This window comes from Simochromis diagramma, unplaced genomic scaffold (assembly GCF_900408965.1).
Source record: "Simochromis diagramma unplaced genomic scaffold, fSimDia1.1 OVJJ01000107.1, whole genome shotgun sequence".
NCBI lineage: Eukaryota > Metazoa > Chordata > Actinopteri > Cichliformes > Cichlidae > Simochromis > Simochromis diagramma.
Genome location: NW_024387209.1, coordinates 3,482,739 through 3,494,188, shown reverse-complemented (window position 1 = coordinate 3,494,188; position 11,450 = coordinate 3,482,739). Strand labels below are relative to the sequence as shown.

The 11,450-nt window shown below is 37.0% G+C and overlaps 1 protein-coding gene and 1 long non-coding RNA gene across 2 annotated transcripts in view; one reads left to right on the top strand and one right to left on the bottom strand.

Moving 5' to 3' along the window:
• The first annotated feature begins 3,214 nt into the window (after positions 1 to 3,214).
• Positions 3,215 to 11,450, top strand: part of LOC120746130 — a 22,367-nt gene continuing 14,131 nt past the window's right edge. Inside the window, exons 1-2 of the long non-coding RNA XR_005698784.1 lie at positions 3,215 to 5,669; positions 7,712 to 7,715. This is a non-coding gene — a long non-coding RNA (uncharacterized LOC120746130). The remainder of the gene's footprint in view (positions 5,670 to 7,711; positions 7,716 to 11,450) is intronic.
• On the bottom strand, positions 5,634 to 9,684 carry LOC120746123 (lymphocyte antigen 75-like). The gene has a single exon (XM_040051421.1). It carries the CDS (start codon positions 7,596 to 7,598, stop codon positions 6,858 to 6,860), a length of 741 nt encoding a protein of 246 aa, XP_039907355.1. The 5' UTR covers positions 7,599 to 9,684; the 3' UTR covers positions 5,634 to 6,857.

The window sequence follows — 11,450 nt, the reverse complement described above, 5'->3', positions numbered from 1 at the left end:
TCTATATCTAAAAAACAGTCATATTAAATGCTCTCAATGGGACTCAGGCGCTTCCTCCCGACTTTCCTGACATGTTCTGCGCGTAGACAGAGCCAGCCCACAGCACTCAACTACCGTAGCGCCTTGACTTAGCATTGTGGGCCCGCACACTCAATGAAACTAACACATCATTTACAACAAATTCATGGACTTTAGCTAATTTTGTGGAAGGCATTACATTTTAGTTAGTTTTTTGTTTTTATTTGTTATTCCATTAAAGCAAACGTTTTCCACTTCTAGTTTTCGTTATTTCATTTGTTTTCTTTAATAATAATAACCTTGCTCTGCACACTGGATTAAACATGCTCAACATGATCAACATTTTACTGCGTGTGTTTCACTATCTTATTGAATCAATACTCCCTCCTTATGGTTTACGACATTATGTTTATGCACTCTGTCTCTAAATGTTTGAAGAATTTTCAAGTTTGGGGTCAAATTTTCGAGAATTTGACCATAAGTGAAAGTTGTGGCGTTATCACCCCCTTTGGGGCGTACCTTTCCCAGTTTAGATGATATTCCTCCTCATTCTCTATTCTTTGCAAGTACCCTTTTTCGGTGGCGAGAAAACGTGGTGTGGTCAAGTGGGGCGTAAAACAAAAGCTCAGGACAGAACAGTCACCAGTCATGTACTTCATTCAAAATCAGCATATATTGAATTTCATATAACATCCCGAGGTAATGGTACAATAATTAAAACTCTCAAAGCTAACACAATATTTTACTTATATTACATTTTCTTGGCAGTACCACCCCTGTCGGTTCTATCTTACTTTTAAATTACTGACTATTTCAAGAAAGCACCCGAAAGGCGGGGACCAGTGTTTATTATTACATATCTCTCTTTTGAGTTTGGCGAGTCTATCATTCCCCTGTTATTCATAGACCTCCGTGGAGGATTTTATTTTATTTTCTTTTATTTTTTTTACAACCGTTAATTGAATTTTTACAGTGTCCTGCTATGGTTAACAATGACATGTTCAGTCATGAATGAAAACGGACCTTTTCTTCACTTTAGCATTTAACATCCCCAACAATATAATGTGATACATTAATCAAAACACAGCTACTAAAACACAATTTTCCTAATGTAAACCTCAGTAACTCAAAATTAGCAACCAAAGGGTTAAGTCTGTGTTTCATAACTTCTGTGAAGCTACAGCCTCCCCCTTTAGTCTCTGTCAACCTTCTGTTCTCGCAGAAAACAAAACAAAGCAGGACAAAACATCCACCCTTCTTTTACAGAGTGGGTGAATTGTTTGTGGGCATCTACTAATCCTAAAGTCAGTACCGTTTTTGTCTCAATTTCAAGTCAATTAAAACTTTTAGTCGTCAGTCCATCACAGTCCAGTCACATGCATACATCCACACACATTCATACCAGATATTGCTGCTAATGGAGCTCCACGCGCAAACTACTCGAAGCTCCCTCACCAGCAAGATGACGTCATCATTTTAAAGGAAACAGTTCCTTATTTATTGCTTTTTCTTGGACTGGATTGACTCGCTGCAGTCCTTTTAGGCTCAGGACTTCTCATCCGACCAGTGTCCCATATAAGTGAATTTCTCCCCCGCCCATTATAATCATGGAGAAAAATACTTTCGACTGTTTTCAGTAAGAATATTTCATCGCACTTTAAAGTTCAATTTCTCAGGCCTGGATTAAGGAGCCGATTTGCTAAATCGGAACTCACAAAATACCAAGTATCGCCACCGGTGGATCCACACCTGTCAGTGTTCTTATCTCAGTGCACTGTAACAAAACGCAAAAAACAACCATGACCAACAGAGGGGCAGCCGTGCCACTGTCCCAGAAAGAGATGAGGGCCCACTCAGCAGCCGCGGAGCAGAAGCCAGGGGGGTTGCAGTGACGCGCCCGTGAGCTCCGCCGGCAGCCAGCTGTGCCTGAGTGACCGAGCCCCAGGACGAGAGGCCAGGGGCACCCCACCTCCGAAGTGGCCCGAGCGAGCCCCAGGCTCCAGGCCCCGATAAGCGGCCACCAAGGAGTGAGCCGGTGTGTACCTGGACGCCCATCCCCAGACACAAAGAACCACCAACGCACCGATGTCTGAGGGAGTCCGCCACTGGCTGGGGAAGTGGTGGTGGGGGGAGATAGGCCTCCAAACCTTGGAGGGCCTGAGCAGTCCTTGTTCCTTGACCACTGGAGACTTTTGAAGTATTTTGCTTATTGTGTTTTTGTTTTTGGAAAGACTTCAGTTAACATTCTGTTTCCTAGGGTTTGGGTCTATATCCTGCCTGCGAGATAGCTGGTGCATGACACAAACATATACAGAATTATCTCAAAATTATTCTTTTACAACAGCTGAATCTAACCACACAGTCAGGAGTTAAAAAGGATTTAAAAACCCTATTCAAGTTGACAAAAGACCAAGGTTATTGGAACAAGCTAAACAAAACATTTCATTTACATGAGGCAAAGGTGAAGTTTTCCTGCCTCCACATCAGACAAACAAATCTGTTTTCAGAAACAAAACAATGTAATTTTTCACATTGTGACATCCTACTTGGAGAAGAAATGAAGAGGTCAAGAGAATCGACTGAAAGAGGAAAATTCATTATGTTATGTGAGAGAGATAGAAAGCTGTATCGTTTTTCCCCAACTGGCTGTTTGTTTTCCTTTAAACATTATTTATTAATTCAAATCATATGTTGAAAATTTGCCTTTTAATACCTTGAACTGGCCTGTAGCATTGTGGGCCACAGGAGTGTCCCAGAAATGCACAGAATTGTATTATTTTTTCACTATATGCTGTAATGTTGCAGTTGTTTCCCCAGTATTACTATATTAGTTATTACAAACTACTAAATAAATGGAAGAGGCAGAATTATAGGTAATGCGCACCAGCCAGTCTCTCCTGGCATTGTCCCCTCAAACTTCCACTCCACCTCTCCCCCTGCAGCTAAACCACAACCACACCATGCAACTATATGGCCTTTATTCTTTTTTGCATTCTTGCTTTGCTTATCCCTTGGGCGTTCCTCGTCAAAAAAGTTACCCTTTTGGGTAACTTTGGATTTTTGATTTTCAATATATCAGTCATTTTAAAGACTAGTTGCATGAAACTGACTTATGATGTGCATTTTAGGATTATTTTTAAAATTCATTGATCCCCTCTATGGTGTGGTGTATAGTAAAGAAGATTCACACAAGTGTTACCGTCTGCGCTCCTCGTACCCTTTTGGGTCCCATTGACGCCCTTTATAATCACATATTTTCGATATACTGTAATCCTGACATGTGATAATTTTTTTCTCGTGAATACCTAATGGATCTAAGCCTCAGCCTTCAAAATAAAGGAAAAATAGGTTTTGGATCCAATGAGCACAATATTAGGTACAGCACCACCATAGACATTTTCAGTGTTTTTGAATGCAGGACATGGTTATCTTATTATGCAAAATACATGACAATAAAACAGCTGACCACCATAAAATAGTCTCGATGTAGTGGAACTGATATAAGAGAGTGGTGTGAATGTGATTGAGAATATATTTATATTTTATATATATATTTATAATATATATTATGGGTTCCCCCCCCCCCACAAAAATATAAAAAATAAACAGGGGTCTTTATGACAATAAAGCCATAAAAACCTAAAAAATATTTAAAAACTTATGAAAAACTTTATATCAGTGGATAGGTCTGAAGTTGTTTAAAAGATCTGATGTGGAAAAAAAAATGAAAAATTAATTCATATATGATATTGCTATATCACCTTTTGGATGGGGACCCTTTTGGGTCCCGAGGGATACCAATGGATGTATAATGCAAAAACTCTTATTGCTCCAAAAATAATAATGCAGCCAAATCAATTCTGTTATGAATTCTTTACCCATCCAAGGCTCTAATAACCTCATGCCAAGTAGTTCCATTTGCAACTCATTTTTTGAAAATATTGCGTATTATGGTTTTTTACCCCCCAAAGAAAATAAACAGAGGTCTTTATGACAATAAAGCCATAAAAACCTAAAAAATATTAAGAAAATTATGAAAAACTTTATATCAGTGGATAGGTCTGAAGTTGTTTAAAAGATCTGATGTGAAAAAAAATGAAAAAACAATTCATAAAATTCATTGCTATATCACCTTTTGGATGGGGACCATTTTGGGTCCCGAGGGATACCAATGGATGTATAATGCAAAAACTCTTATTGCTCCAAAAATAATAATGCATCCAAATCAATTCTGTTCTGAATTCTTTACCTATCCAAGGCTCTAATAACCTCATGCCAAGTAGTTCCATTTGCAACTCATTTTTTGAAAATATTGCATATTATGGTTTTTTACCCCTCAAAAAACAGGGGTTTTTTTGACAATAAAGCCATAAAAACCTAAAAAATATTAAAAAACTTATGAAAAACTTTATATCAGTGGATAGGTCTGAAGTTGTTTAAAAGATCTGATGTGAAAAAAAATGAAAAAAAAAATCATAAAATTCATTGCTATATCACCTTTTGGATGGGGACCATTTTGGGTCCCGAGGAACATAAAAGGGTGTAAATTTGAAAAACTCTTATTGCTCCAAAAATAAAAATGCATCCAAATCAATTCTGTTCTGAATTCTTTACCTATCCAAGGCTCTAATAACCTCATGCCAAGTAGTTCCATTTGCAACTCATTTTTTGAAAATATTGCATATTATGGTTTTTTACCCCCCAAAAAACAGGGGTTTTATGACAATAAAGCCATAAAAACCTAAAAAAATATTTAAAAACTTATGAAAAACTTTATATCAGTGGATAGGTCTGAAGTTGTTTAAAAGATCTGATGTGAAAAAAAATGAAAAAAAAATTCATAAAATTCATTGCTATATCACCTTTTGAATGGGGACCATTTTGGGTCCCGAGGAACGTAAAAGGGTGTAAATTTGAAAAACTCTTATTGCTCCAAAAATAAAAATGCATCAAAATCAATTCTGTTCTGAATTCTTTACCTATCCAAGGCTCTAATAACCTCATGCCAAGTAGTTCCATTTGCAACTCATTTTTTGAAAATATTGCATATTATGGTTTTTTACCCCCCAAAAAACAGGGGGTTTTATGACAATAAAGCCATAAAAACCTAAAAAATATTAAAAAACTTATGAAAAACTTTATATCAGTGGATAGGTCTGAAGTTGTTTAAAAGATCTGATGTGAAAAAAAATGAAAAAAAAATTCATAAAATTCATTGCTATATCACCTTTTGGATGGGGACCATTTTGGGTCCCGAGGAACATAAAAGGGTGTAAATTTGAAAAACTCTTATTGCTCCAAAAATAAAAATGCATCAAAATCAATTCTGTTCTGAATTCTTTACCTATCCAAGGCTCTAATAACCTCATGCCAAGTAGTTCCATTTGCAACTCATTTTTTGAAAATATTGCATATTATGGTTTTTTACCCCCCAAAAAACAGGGGTTTTTATGACAATAAAGCCATAAAAACCTAAAAAATATTAAAAAACTTATGAAAAACTTTATATCAGTGGATAGGTCTGAAGTTGTTTAAAAGATCTGATGTGAAAAAAAAAGAAAAAAAAATTCATAAAATCCATTGCTATATCACCTTTTGGATGGGGACCATTTTGGGTCCCGAGGAACCTAAAAGGGTGTAAATTTTGAAGGGTGCCCAAGGGACTGTCATTATTAAGTGTATATGTTTATACCCTGAGTATTTTAAGCATTAAAAACAAGTTTTACGATTCCTGTCAAAGTTTCTTTTATTGCGCTGGTGTTGCCCCCCAACGTCAACTTTTTTGTTTTCGTTGTGACAATAGTTTAACATCATGGTACAGAGAAAAAGACCTCATTGGCTCCCACCTGATGTGGCACTAAGGCAAAACTGACTTTCGCCACTAAGTGGCAGTAACAGCTAAGGCAGATGGCAAAGTGATCTCTTAGAAAAGTAACACAGGGCAGTCACAGTAATGGAAGTCCACAGTAACACAGACCTGCTATGTTTCTCTGTTTTTAAGTGAGAGTGGTATACAACCACTATACACAGTATTTTAAAGTTGATGCTTTTTAAAGTAGCATGTTTGGAGTTTAATTCCTCCAAGATTTTTTTGATAATTAAATCACTATGGAGGAGTTTTTGTTCAGTCTTCATTGCGGAAACTGTTCATTCAGCCCCATTGGACAGTTTTTCAGTATGAACTCCCTTTTTAAGATCATGCCAAAGCATCTTAATATGATATAAGTACAAACTTTGAGTAAGCTACTCCAAAACCTTTATTTTATTTATTTATTAATTTTTTAGCCATTTAGTGGTGGAATGACTGTTTATTTCTTGGATCATAACATACATATCTGTAAGACCTTTGAGCATAATTTCACCCCATTACATCCCTCACCACAATCTTCCCTCTAACTCGTAAACACATGTACCTTCACTCTACAGATTGCCTGCAAACAGTAAGGCATTCTCAAATCTTATGGAAAAACATCTGGAAATGATCTCAAAATATTTTTGTTTACTTTGAATTAACATCGATATTATTTCTCTCTATATTGTTTACTTAGTGGAATAAATAGTAGTTCTAAACGAAAGAAAAAAATGACTTTTTACCATTCTGACAAAACAGAAATGAAACTACACATCTACAACGACACATCAAGAAAGAAAGCACAAATAAATTCGAAAAATAATCAACCTACACTAACCACAGTAACAATAATAATAATAATAATAATGGATTGGATTTATATAGCGCTTTTCAAGACACCCAAAGCGCTTTACAATGCCACTATTCATTCACTCTCACATTCACACATACACAGTAGATAGAGGGTAATGAATTTTATAATGTAAACTCAGGAGCAAATAAAATGTAGTCTCTCCTCACAGTCGTGTGCCTTCCAAGCACCCTTGCTTCCAACTGTCACCTGTAAGGCACCACACGTCATCTTGGCATGTGGACATGATGGTTTTCCCTCTTCATCCCAGGCCTCATAGTCCATCTCCTGCCCATCCATCCACAGCCAGTCACCAGCCAGGAAACGCAATCCAATCCACACGTGTTCAGTGGTGTTTTGTTTGCTCAGCTCTTTCTGGATCAGCAGCCTCTCAGTCTCAGACGCCACACTGGCCAGGTCATTGTGGTGCTCTCTGCAGTACTCCAGAGCTTCCTCCCAAGTCTTTTTCTCAGTCACCACTGCTGGACTGTAGCAGAAGAAGGTTATTATACGCCATGGGCCTCCATCGTACCACTTGCTTTTCCACAGAAAGCCATAGTCTTCTCTATGATCATAGTCATTAGGTTCATTTATTGCCCAGAAACACATAGTTGGTGCTCCACCTCCTGACCACAGCCATTCTCTTCTGTCTGAAGAATTTCTTACCAGTCCTATCCAGATAATTTCATTGACACTGCTGGCGAGCTGCTTAAGTTCATTATTATCCCTCTCATTACTGACAGGAGCCAGGTCTGTGTAATGCTGCTGACAGTAAATCTGAGCTCGACGCCAATCCATTTTCTGGTCAATGTAAACGTACTTGGAAAAAGTGCCAGATAAACTGAGCAGGAGCAGAATGAAGGTAAAGATCTGATCCATTGTTAAGTATCTTTAGCGAGTCCCTCAGAGCAATGAGGATCCAAAAGGTTTTGGAAAATATATGCTTGAGCTCTGAGTTTTGCCTGTCAAAAAGTATTTGCAAATTAGGGCAGCCATGTTATTCTCGGAAAATGGTTCAACAGCAGCAGGAACACACACCTATTGGTCACTTGTATTTGTTCAATTAGCTGATGAATCATCAAACCAATTTATGCTATTTAATTAATTAAGTGTGTTAAAAGCCGAATGAAATTTTAATTTCATGCATGGAGCTTGGAAATTTAGGAACTTTCAAAATATTTTTTTAAACTTCTAAAAGCCAATAACAGTTTTGACACTACTATATGACAGAAGGCTGCAACCACAAATATGCATAACATGGACTTGAGGTTTGTCTCAAAGGAGTTTAAGGAACTCATCACTGTGAACAAAAACTACACTCAGAATGTGATTAATATCTCATCTATAAAAGCAGTTGAAAACAAAATTTTAGTCCAGTTAATTTCAAAATTAATATTATCAATCAAGTTTTCAATTTCTGAGCTGACCAATAACCGTGCTGTTTCAACTGCTTATCAACAGGTCAATCTAAAGTCCAGGTTTCAATTCCATGTTCTAATCCAGATAGTAAAACTGAGTTTTTCTTTTTCACTGACTGTATTTAGTTTCTGTGCCAGCTTACTGCTAGTATTCATTCTGAATGTTTCGCAACCTGTTAATTCTAAGACTGAGTTTTCTGGCTCAGAGCTAGCTGTTGAAAATACAGAAGTGGTTGCTGAGCTGGCCTTTGTATTTTGAACTGGAGAAGATGGCTCCTAGGGGCCATGTCCTAGGTCAGTGCATGGCCCCCCCAGATACTGTTTGCGTTCTCTGGCAGGCTACTTTAGTCCCTCTCTGCCTAAGCCCATGAGTCCAGAGACTGTGGTGTCAGTGTCGCCAGAGCTCGGGCCAGTGGGTTTTGTTGCCTATGGGTCTCCACCTTTCTACAGGCCATCTGCCAAGCCTCTGGATGGGTTCTGCCTTTCCTCCAAAGTCATCTTTGTTGTCAGCCTCTTGAGGGTCTCCATCTTCGGCAGCCATCAGTAGGTCTTTGTCACCGCTGTCTGTCTCCAACTAGGCCTCCTGAGGTATCCTGCGACCTCCAGTGACATCTTGCTTCTGCCATTCTACCTGTGGGTCTTTGGCGCCATTGCCAACCTCCCAGACGGCCTCTTGCGGTTCTCTGTCTCCATCTGTGATATTCATGTTGGTCTAGGGAGTTGTTCCACCTCCGCCACTATCCTCCCAGTTGCCCTTTTCTTCTGTTGGTCTTCAGGTCAGTTCCCAGAACTGTTCCAATGCTTGTTCCTTGGCAGGGTAGACCACCAGAGACTTTTGAAGTCTACTGCTTACTGTGTCTTTGTTTTTGTATTTTGGAAAGACTGCTTTCCAGATGGCCACTACATGACACACACACACACACACACACACACACACACACACACACACACATATATAAATATATCAAAAAAGTACATAATAAAACATTCACATCTTTCTTATTAAGTATTACATGAGCTTATCAAAACATGAAGTTGAAAGCTTATGTATAAGCACTCTAATTTATATTAGTTATTGTTGAGCTGTTTACTGCTGTGCTGTTAGTTACTGTAAGTAAACTGCCAAATTATTCAACTTCTTTTACAACAGCTGAATCTAACCACACAGTCAGGAGTCCTACATTTAAAAACCCTAATCAAGTTGACAAAAGACCAAGGTTATTGGAACAAGCTAAACAAAACATTTAATTTGCATAAGGAAAAAGTGAAGTTTTATTGGCTCCATATCGGACAAACAAATCAGTGTTCATAAACAAGGCAAGGACATTTTTTATAGTGTCACATCCTACTTGGGGAAAAAAAATGAAGAGGTCAAGAGAACCGACTGAAAGAGAACTGAAAACAGTCATCATAATATATAAGAGCGATAGAACAATTTTTCTTTTTTTAATTCAGCATCTTGCAAATTTACCTTTTAATACCTTGAGTTGGCCTTTTTTTAAATTTGATTTTATTGATTAGCATTCAAATATCTCAGTGAAGACAGAACAAAGATCTACCACAAAGCAAGAAAGCATGAGACAAGGCTAATCAAAAGGTATTGGCTAAGCATTTGCTTATTACGCCAACCCTTTTAACAAAAGATCTTTTTGCATGCAGCTCCTGTACACAGGGCTCGAAGCAAATAATAAAACAAAGCAAAAACAAAACAAACAAACAAACAAGAAAAAAAACTTTCCACCTTAGATAAGTAACTACATCAAAGCAAAATAATCAAGAGTTTGTTTGTTTTTTGGTTTTTTTTGCTCTTTTCATTCTTGATATATATATATTTTTCTAATACTCTATTTTTAAACATATTTTTAAACAAGGAAAATGAACTACACCTTTTTAAATCACTGTCATAACTATTCCACAGGGTAACTCCTCTAACAGAAACACATCTCTGCTTTATAATTGTCCTTATCTTGTTTTTTTTAAAGAAATCTGTTCCCCTTAAGTCATATTGACTCTCTCTGACTTTGAACAGAACTGAACTTTGAGTACTGGGGCAAAGCAAGTTATTTTGTGCTTTATACATTATCTGTGCCATTTTATATTCAACTAAATCATAAAATTTCAGGGTATTCAGATTAATAAACAAAATGTTAGTTGGTTTTATATAGTTTGATTAGTTTATAATTCTTATAGCTCTTTTTTGTAACTTGAAAATAGGAAGAGTGTTTGTTTTACACTGTAAAAAAAATCCGTAAAAATACAGTACAATCTACTGTATAAACATGAAGGAATTTTCCGTATTAGTCATTTACAGGTATTTTTCTGTATTTCTCAACTACTGCAATGCATTGTGGGAAAAAGAACCCGAAAAGGAGGGAAAAGTGAGCGCAAGAGCAGCCATTAGGCTTCTTTCAGGCTTCATCTGGATTTTGGACTCTGAAGTTGGAGAAACTGCCTTCAAATTTCTGTGGTAAGTATTAAAACTCATGTTTCCTTTTATTAAAATAATGTTTTTCAAAAGACTCCGCATTTTTATTTAGAAAGAATTGTTAATGTATTTGTTAACTGGTTTCGGCTGTCTCCAGACAAGTCAGGAATATTTTGCTGACTCATTTTTTTAAAATAATTGTTATTTAGGTTTAACATGACTTAAGCTTTATTTTAGTTAATGTTAAAATAATTTTTACTGTGATACCACCAGTTTTGCCCTTCAGTGGCTGAACCAGTTTTCATAAATATTATAGTTAGCTCTCTGTGTCTCTCTGGGTATTACACAGCTGTGACTGCTAACTAGCTAATTAGCGAAAGTCAGCGATGTGGATAACTGGGAAAAGTGAGAACTTCATGGTCCTAGAAATTATTCTAGGACTCTCATAAGTACTGTATCAATACCTGTGTTTTACAGTTGGCTCTACTGTACACTTTAAAGGGTTTCAGGCAAAGTTACACTAACCCTAGTTTAACCCTCAGACCTTCCCGGCTGACGCTAGCAAATGCTAATGTAGCATTAGCTTTTGCTGATGATACTTTAGCAGCCCTCTGATTTGGGCTGCTAAAGTAAATACTTTTAGCTAGCTGACCAGCATAGATTATTTCGGTGGTTAACAGACTGTAGTGGTAATATTATTGAAAGTATAGTTTCACCTCAGCACATTTACAATTATGTCTATTTTGTAGCACATAGAAATGTTTAGTTAATATTTACAGACAGACACATTTTCCCTGTAACTGTTTTTACTCCAACATTTGTTGAAAATGTAATTTATGAAATGTTGAGCAGCATTTCTAGTATGTGGAATATTTTTGTCACCCCACT